We start from the raw sequence: 9,875 nt of genomic DNA, 5'->3' as shown, positions 1-9,875 counted from the left end.
AGTCACGAGACAATGTCAAAGAGCAGAGTGTAAATGAAAGAAGGATAGGCTCCAATTATGACTCTGAAAAACTTGAGGCTAGCCTATCAGTGTACAATTAAAGAAGCAAGGCATTTTACTTACCCAACATGATCACTAGCCTATATAACAACCCCATATTTTTATTTCAAGCAATTAATTCAGTAATTAACCCTCCATCCAGCCAGAATTTGGAAGCCTCCCCTGAGATTTATGAACAGTTTCTATAGAATTTTGTAAATGAAATCAAGAACATTAGGAAAAATATCACGCTTCCCTTTACCAAAATACCTATCGTCTGTACTGAACCCCCTTCCACTCTTTCCAATTTCAAGCTAATCTCACTATCAGAATTAGAGAAATGCATCCTAAACTCAAACTCATCCTTCGGTGAATTAGATATACCCGCCAAATTCCAGAAAGAGGTTTCCCAAACTGTTGGTTCACATATCCTACATCATCAACAGCTCTATCAACTGGCTCTGTCCCATAGCTTTAAAAAAAAAAAACAGTAGTTTGCTCTCTTCTGAAGAAGCCTTCTCTCCGCCCTCTCATTTTAGATAATGTTAGACCTATTTCAAACCTATCAAACATTTTAGAAAAATCTGTTTCCTCTCAAGCACATGATATTTCTTAGCAATACCAATCAGGATTTCGCACACAACACAGCAACGAAACAGCCCTTCTCAAGGTTATGACCTAGCCTGCTCACTGCTGATTCTGGAAACTGTTCACTTCTAATTGTACCCGACTCGAGCTCTGCATTCAACACAGTTTACCAGAATATTCTCTTTAACACCCTCAAAAACTTTGTTGGACTGTGTGGCCGCTCAAGGTTGATTACACGGTCGGAGAAAAAAAGTCAGACGCAGACGCGCAGTAGACGCGCAGTAGAGGTAGGATGTGTGTGGAGGCTGTGAGGTGATGCTGTCATGAATGGGTGGAAGAGGATTCCAGTGGCAACCTGTGAAGCTCTGGTGAACTCCATGCCCAAGAGGGTTAAGGCAGTGCTGGAAAATAATGGTGGACACACAAAATATTGACACTTTGGGGCCAATTTGAACATTTTCACTTAGGGGTGTACTCACTTTTGTTGCCAGTAGTTTAGACATAATGGCTGTGTATCAAGTTATTTTGAGGGAACAGTAGGCCTAAATGTAGGCTACACTGTTATACAAGCTGTACACTGACTACTACATTTGATCAAAGTGTCATTTATTCAGTGTTGTCCCATGAAAAGATATAATGAAATATTTGAAGAAATGTGAGGGGTGTACTCACTTTTGTGAGATACTGTACCTCTCCACACATCTTTCTCCTATAGGTTCATTTTCCTCGTCCTCTCTACCGCCCTCTAATGTGGCGTTCCCCAGGGCTCAATTTTGGGCCCTTAACTATTTTCTGTTTACATGCTTTCTCTAGGCCATCATCAGGAGGCACATTTTTTTTAAAGATAATTTTTTGCCATTTTCAATGCTTTATTAATAGTGCAGAGAGACAGAGATAAAATGGGTTAGAGAAGGGAATGACATGCAGAAAACGACCACGGGACTGATTCTGCCGCAACGAGGACTGAGCCTCATGGGGGACCGCAAGTGCAATGTTGCAATAATTATAACCAAATCAAAAATATGACTGTAAAAAGGATTTGCATCTATGGGCCTACAGGGTTTGGGCCCTGGGGCAGTCCGCTCAGTTGGTAAGTCTATAGCTTGAAAAAGATTAACCTAAACTCGGTGATGCATGGTCTTCACTGTGTATTGCATTTTAAATATATTTTTGCTGAATAAGTAGGCTAGTTAGTTACTGCAGCCAACTGATTAAATCTATGACTAATCGTGCTTTTAATTTGAAATGCTTGACCGGAACAACTACATTTCGTTTTTTTTTTAAGCGTGTTGCTCACTGGTAACTAGGCAACAAGACGCTTCGCGGGAGCTAACGTTGTTTGGACCAACAGAGAGTAAGGTTTCTAAACGTACAGCTTTGAATTTTTGATTGAGACAAAATACAGAAGAGCTGACATTGTAGTGATTTGTTGTCGGTAAACTTAATTTATGTATCTTGGGGGCTAGCTTAGTGTAACATTAACTAACTTTGACTTTAAAGCGTCGACATAAAAAGGTGGTGAGTGGGCTCTATGAAGTTGTTAAAAATAAATATACATTTCCCAAGACAGGAAGTGTGTGGATAGACACATAATGTCTGAAGCTAAGGAAGAGTGCAGGACCAATGCAGGAGAAACAGAAGCTGGCATTCTCAAGTTGAAAGGACAGTCTCAGGTCTACACTGCAACCAGAGACACACTTTTCCAAAAGAAGATAACTCAACCTAGAACAAATGCTTTGGTAAGTATGGCTTATCCAGAGTGAATATGTGCACAAAATTAAATACATTACAAACAACAAGACTGCACTTGTGCTCTTCTTTCAGTCACTAGAATGGGTATTTGGGATTAATTCTGCACTTCCTGCGTTCTGTCTGCAAGACCACGATCAGCTGGTGGTGTTCTATGCTGGAGCTCATGTTGGGGTCATGTACAATCATACCTCAAACTCCCAGCACATTCTTCAGGTAAAAATATGTTTAGTTGTTTATACTTCTAAAGGAATATGTAATAAAAAGATGAGACAACATCCTTTAGATTAAGTAATTGGCATGAGTAATTGGGTTCCTGTCTTTTGATTGAAGTAACATGCAGTGTCGATTTATATAGCCTCCTCCTTTACATACTCCATCTACTCAGGGTCACTGCCACCCCATCTCATCTATGTGTGTGAGTGAAGACAGACGCTGGATAGCAACAGCAGACCAGGGGTTGGAAAGCACGGTGACGATATGGGACTCGTACTCCGGGTAGGACTTGATTCTTCATGAAACTTTGAGCATTTTATGTATCAACCTTTGCTCTTAATGGTAATCTCCCATATAATACATATTCCAGCATTCCTGTGCATACGTCGTTCGATGGCCACCCTGAGGGGGGTGTCATTGCCATGGCATTTTCAAGTGACGCGAAACATCTGGTCACACTCGGGGCTGAGGAAGTTCAAGTTAGTGTGACAGTATGGTTGGAATGGAAAGATTCCAGAGACAACCCAGACTGTACACTGGGTTGTTTAGCTGTGATTACAAAAATGCACAATCTAGGGAAAAAAAATAAAGGCAAATTTATGATCTGAATTTATGTAGTTTTAAATATAATAGCTCCAAAAAAGTGTACCTGAATGACATGATAGTGTAGAACCTTTGTCCATTTAATTAGGAGCTCTTAACTGTATATCATGATTTTGTTGTCTGTTTTAGGGATATGTTTCAGGGATAATTTCATGTTTAAATTGTAATGAAATAAAGTATGTAACAACTTGACAGCATGAAACAGTTAAAGTCTTTAGCGAGTATACATTTTCATCTTTTCACAATATATTTTACCATTAACAATCTTTTTACAGCGTTTGTGTATTTGGGATTGGACAAATGAAAAAGAACATCCTTTGTGGTTTACTGAACTCAATCCTAGATATGGTTTTCAAGTAAGTGACTTTTGTCCTCTTAACATTTAAAAGTCACCTTACTTCCTGGATGCTGGATTTAGAAGATCAAACATTAAAATGTTGGATTGTTTTTCAGGATTACATCATTTTTAATCCAAATGATAGCTCTCAGCTGCTCAGCAGCAGTGAAACTGAGGTGTTATGTTACACTACAGTAAGTCCTGCTTCCTGTTTATTCAAATACATAAAACAACCGTTGTGTGTATGTTTAGTCCAATAATCAGCTGTTCTTTTTTAGGCACATGGAAGTCTGCAGTACATTCCCCTGAAGCATAAGGAGGTAAAGATCAATTAAAAAATATATATATATTAGAAGATGATATCAAACTGTCTGAAATGTTTCTGTCTCTTATAGCAATGAGTATTTTACTAAATATTTAAGTTTCTAAAGCGTTAACTGCTGCAGTTTCTTGATGCAGCCACCATTGGATCTAATGCTGCTGTATTTAATTAGGGATTCCCTGACACCTCTCCAACTGTCAACATGGCTGCCTGGTCATTCAGGCAGTCTGTGTTTCACTGGAGCAAGCCTCAGGTCATGACAGCGACAGCAGCAGGCAGCCTTGTGGTGTGGGATGTGATGGAAGACTTTGCTGCAAACCAAAGCCTCCCTAGAAATTGGACCAAATTCATTCAACTTCAAGAAGAACCAATCACTGTTCTCACCGTAACTGACAGGTAGTCAGAGCCAGAAATATGAATGAATCATTATTGTTTGTTAAATTGCCTGTGTTAAATTGTTCTCTTCTCTCTCTTCTGGTCGTTTGATTTCACAGCTGTCTCGTAACTGGTGACACTCAAGGCCATATCAGCTTCTATGATGGCGAATTCATGCTTCTCGCTTTGTATAGTGAATTCAACCTGGATGCTATTGTTTCCATTTCCTTCTCCAAAGACTTAACTGAGGGACACCTGGAGGACTGCGCCCTGGAGCAAAAGCCATTAATCATCAGGTAGAAGAAATACTATCTATATCTATACTGTATCTTAATTAGTGTGTGCACTTTAGCACAGTTGTCCCTGGTCATTGTCTTGCAGGAACTTTGTTGCGTCCACAGTCAGTTCCACGGTTGTGCATGTAAACACACAGAAAAGCATTGCTCAGATCCTGCTACATGAGGAATGTGAGCCTCTACATGCAATGGCCTGCCACCCAAAAAAGCCATTTGTGGCCATGGGCAATAAAAGGGGTAATTTGAAAGTCTGGGACTATGTCAACAAAAAGATCATCTGTAGAAGGGTCTTTGAGACGGAGAAACAGATCCAGGTTGTCACTTTTGACCCTCAAGGTGAGACAGACTGTCTTTGCAGCAAACAGATTTTGTGGAATTGAACCAATGCTGCATGAATTTGTCTTTACATTGCACAATATCTCTGAACAGGATTGTACCTGGGAGTGGGCTTTGGCAGTGGATCTGTTCACATACTTAATCTCAACACTGATAAAAGTGATCCAGGGGAGTGTTTCCATTGCACTGAGGATGGCATCAATCACATCACTTTCTCCTCGGACTCAAAGTATCTTGCCACAGCGGTGAGCAAGTCTTCTTAGATTATCAGGTCTTATACGTCTGAACTCTGAAACTTATTAATGGTAACAATGTTGGCCTATTGTTCAAACTGTGATGAAATAAAATAGTTATTGCTAAGATTATGGATTGCATATCTATACTGCTATGCTTTAAAATTCATATAACTTCAAAGATGACATGTACATTTTATTTGCTTGTTCACTGTTAGGATGCTGGAAAAGCAGTGACGGTGTTCCGCTTGCAAACCAATAAAGACTCTTTGCCATGTTGGACATATTTGGGTAGATATCGCTCCCACTACAAGCCCATCAAAGACCTTCTTTTTGGAGTTCACCTGGACAGCACCCAACCTAGACTGCTTTCTCTGGGAATGGACCGACGACTGGTTAGTTCAATTTGTCAAAGGGACTGTGGTGTAGGTTGCAGTGCTGTGATACTATTTTTTTAATGCATTTTCTTTTCTTCTTTGTGCATATGTTGGACTGATTTATAGGTGGAATATGACCTGGAAAACAGTGAGGTGAATAAGCTTGTCATCTTAAGCTCGGAGTGCGTTGAGCAAAGCGCTGTGCCAGTGTGCATGACTTGGTATCCTCCCCTCACAGCAGAGCAATTTCTTCTCGTTGCCTCAGACCAGTACAAGATGAAGCTTTTCAACAGCACTACCAAGATGTGCAGGTCTGTGAAATACTGTAACAAGATTGGACTATTTATGAAATATATTTCTCCAACTGTTGTCATCAGAAAAGCATTATTGCATGTGTCTTACAAAAATCAGAAAGACTCTCCTTGGCCCAGCGTATGGCGCTCCCATTAAGAAAATGGTGGTCATTCCCGTGTCTAAAGAACCTGAGACAAACTTGTATTACCTGGCATACATCACAGACGACAAGGTCAGTACTTGAAGTTACCTGCTGTTTGAAATCACAATGGGGCTCTTTGTGCAGAATACGTCTTTAAAAAAAGGAAAAAAAGCTCTATGCCTGTTTGTCTCTGGTGTCTGTGTTTTATAATCTTTTAATAACACTGACGAAAGCAATTCCATCATACATGAGATGACATCTTGTTGCTCTTGTCAGTATAAATAAAATATCTTTAAATATATTTTTACAGGGTAAATTCTGATTATGTGTTCATCTCTCTGTCACCTCCACTTACTGCCTTTCAGCCTTAAGCTTTTTCTCTTCCAATTTCTTACTCTGTTGCTTGTTTTCCCAGTGTTCATTTTATGGTAAAATAGGCCCAATGGAGATCAGAATAGTAGAAATTGTATATAAAAATAGAATTGGTTTGTAGCTTGTGCTGGTGCTCACACTAAGTCTATAAATGTTCGTCTTAAACTGATTCAGTATAAATGGTTAATGAGGACATATGTGACACCTGTTGATTTAAATCGATACAACAAAAACATCCCTGACATTTGCACAAAATGTCTGAAATTTGAGGGAACATTGTTTCACTGTATATGGCAATGCAGAAAAATCAAAACGTTCTGGGAAGAGGTACGAGACATACTTGAGAAGATAATTTCAAAACAAATTTTACTTGACCCTAAGCTTTTTCTGTTAGGCTTATTCCCAGAAAAACACAATTATAGTAAAAATGAACGAGCATTCATAGACCTCGGCTTGCTGTATGCCAAAACATGTATTGCAATGTTATGGAAAAAGGTTAATAAACCTAACACAACTCAATGGATCAGACGGATGTTGTCATGCCTCCCTTTAGAAAAGATAACTTACATATTGAAAAATAAACAGCAACAATTTGAAAATATCTGGAGACCTTTCATGAACTATGTTAAAGATTTAGACTTAACAGAGGATCAAGACGATGAATAATTGTGAAAAAGTGGCTAATGTAGTTTCTAGGCTAGCAGAATTTATTTTATTTTTATTTATTTTTTAAATTGTATTTTACATGAGATATATTTACTAAACCTTGTAAAGATTACCACTTTTTTAAAACAGAAGAAGCACTGTTTTGTATTTTTTTTTCTCTTAATTTTCTTTTTTTGTTTTGTTACGTCATTGCAATAATGTAAGATTTTATTTCATATTATATGACTGTGACGGACTGTATTTTACGCTGTTAAACTGAAATAAAAAAATATTTCTGGAAAAAAAAAATAGAATTGGTTTACTGTGCTGGAGTATTGAGCTTGTTTTGTTTTGTTACGAAGAGACTAAGAGTGGGTTTATATTTCCAGGTGGGTCTGCAGATTTTTCCTCTGGATGGGAACCCCTACAAGTCCAATGCTTTGATCTGCCATCCCACAGGGGTGTCTGCTTTTGCCTGCTCCTACGATGGACGATTTGTGTTCACTGCGGGTGCAACTGATTGCACTGTCCTGTCGTGGGAGATAAGCATAAAGTAAGGTTTAATATTACCAAGCTAAGACCCAGAGGATGCATGAGCCATGTATTTATGTTATACGTACTTGTGATTGCAGTGCATTGGAAGCAGCAGCTGCCTTTGGAGGGAAGGACATGGTGCCCTTTTACACTCTTTTAGAGGGAGGCAGAGATGGCACATTCTACAGGGTGGGTTCAAAGTTTTCCTTGTTCGGTAAAACTGCTCAGAGTTAAGTGAACATTATTACATAATATTATTACATTTACTTCTAATGAGAAGCATGTGTCCATTTTTTCTAATATGTAGTGTCATAAACGTTACTAGCATTATATTATTTTACGATGATGCTTTACTCAGATTCAAGACTTTGGTTTCTTGGATTAAGTCCTTTTTTCTGAGAACATTTTATTTTTATAACTAGCTCTATATTCTCAGTTTAATGGGCTTTTCTGTCTTTAGGAGATGGAGGACTTGTTCTATTACTGCCAACTGCGTCATCAAGGCATTGACTCAATGGAGAAACGACAAATATCTACCAAAATCCCTCTCTCAGAGGTACCCTCGCTAATGAGAGCTTTGGCCTATTTCCCTACTGAGCAAGAGGTATAGTGTGTAAATTGCATTTTTTTAACAGCGAATGTCATTTTCTCTGACAATAAACATTTTACAAAATTGGTTTTACACCTCAGACCTGCATTTACAAATATATATATATTTGTTTTTTACCAGATAGAAGATATGCATAATGATGTCAAGTTCAGTAAGTATGCTGAAACAGGAAAATATGTAACTGACATCGACCTGGAGGAATTCATCAAGCTGTATATCAACCACCGACCGGCCTTCGGCATCTCTAGGGATGAGCTTGCTCAAGCTTTTCGTGTCCTTGGTGACCGGAATAGTTCAGGAAAGCCTGTGGTGCAGAGACATGAGCTGCTAGAACTCATACAGGCTCGAGGTACACTGCGGCTATTCAGTCTGAAAATGATCATTCTGTTTTAGCTTTTATTATATTCTATCTCACTGAGAAAAATCTGAATCCTCCGTTAAGCTTGTTTTATTGTCAGAGTGGCACAGTCCAACCTAATTTGGATGTTGTCTTTGACAGGAGAACACATGACAGAGGAAGAGGTAGCCGAGTGCTTCACAACACTTTTAGGCCTCAATGATGATGATGAAGAAGAAGAAGATGGAGGGGAATGTTCTGACAATGAAATGTATCAATCTAACCGTATGTAAAAGAAAAACACACTTACAAACAATAACCTGAGTATATCCATCACAGATGAAAAACAACTCTTTTTGATGTGTGTGCCCAGGTGCGGATTCAGAATATTCACTGGAGAGTGCAATCCCAGATGAAATATCTATGGAGACATTTACCCATCACCTCCTGGGCTTCCCGTCCTCAGCAAAGCAGAGCGGCATTTCTTCACCACCAGAGTGATGAAAGCAACAAACTGTCAAACTGCTAGTCAGGGAGAAGTTGTGCTGGTGACAACCTCAGACTCTCTGCTTCTCTTTTCCATAACATTCCCTAACAGATTGGAAATTGTTTGTATTTAAATTCAAAATATGATGAATAAATATCAATATGTAGTTAGATCCCCCATTGGTTAATGCCATTTTATTAAATGGATCAATCAGTGGCAACATCCTTAATTTTAAGGGGAGTCCGAGTATTTGAATATATATATATATATATATATATATATATATATATATTTATATATATATATACACACACACACAGTATATACACACATACACATAACATGGCTTACAAAAGCATTAAGACCCTGTGAATTTTGCACACTATTGTGTTGTAAATGTAATTTCAAATTGATAAAATTGCTATTTATGCCACCACGATTCACAGCAGGGATGGTATTTGCTAATTGTGACGAGCTGTTCCTTGCGTCTGACGGACAAAGTGCTTATTGTTTTTGACTTAAGATTTGGCCAGCAGGGGTTGTAGCCTCTTCAGATCACAGAATCTCTTTCCGCATCTCAGAGTCCTTTTTGCTGTTTAAAGAACTCGAAGCGGGCTGTCTAATGCCTTTTATTCCATTTTCAATTTGTCATCATGGGCTATTGAGTGGAGATTGATGGGCAAAAATTGCAATTGTAGGCCTATCAATTTAAAATCTACAACACAATAAAGTGAGGGGGTCCGAATGGTTTCTGAAGAGACTAGGGCCTAGGCTATAACTAACACGGGTAGCAAATAACACTTTTACATGAATCGTTACTATAGTAATTGAATACCTTATGTTGACGCACATTCAGCAGAAATGTTTTCTTTAGCCAAGACTATACGCAGCAGACTTTTTGCGACCTGTCGCTGCAGGTTTATTTCGAGTTTCTCGGTGGGTGGGGCTCTGACTTCGACCAATCAGAATCGCTTTGCCACAGG

At 38.8% G+C, this 9,875-nt stretch overlaps 1 protein-coding gene across 1 annotated transcript; it reads left to right on the top strand.

Moving 5' to 3' along the window:
• Nucleotides 1-2,219: 2,219 nt before the first annotated feature.
• Nucleotides 2,220-8,906, top strand: cfap251 (cilia and flagella associated protein 251; the record flags this gene model as incomplete). Its single annotated transcript, XM_080035164.1, has 19 exons — nucleotides 2,220-2,366; nucleotides 2,452-2,592; nucleotides 2,765-2,874; nucleotides 2,963-3,071; nucleotides 3,471-3,551; nucleotides 3,649-3,726; nucleotides 4,027-4,250; nucleotides 4,349-4,525; nucleotides 4,611-4,861; nucleotides 4,955-5,106; nucleotides 5,313-5,489; nucleotides 5,598-5,782; nucleotides 5,883-5,997; nucleotides 7,314-7,477; nucleotides 7,557-7,647; nucleotides 7,919-8,062; nucleotides 8,189-8,417; nucleotides 8,568-8,690; nucleotides 8,779-8,906. 19 exons carry the CDS (start codon nucleotides 2,220-2,222, stop codon nucleotides 8,904-8,906), a joined length of 2,826 nt encoding a protein of 941 aa, XP_079891290.1.
• Between the last annotated feature and the right edge of the window lie 969 nt (nucleotides 8,907-9,875).

Source organism: Ammodytes marinus, assembly GCF_949987685.1.
Source record: "Ammodytes marinus genome assembly, chromosome: 2".
Classification (NCBI taxonomy): domain Eukaryota; kingdom Metazoa; phylum Chordata; class Actinopteri; order Uranoscopiformes; family Ammodytidae; genus Ammodytes; species Ammodytes marinus.
The sequence above is the reverse complement of the archived record's forward strand: the minus strand, read 5'-3'. Positions and strand labels throughout refer to the sequence as shown.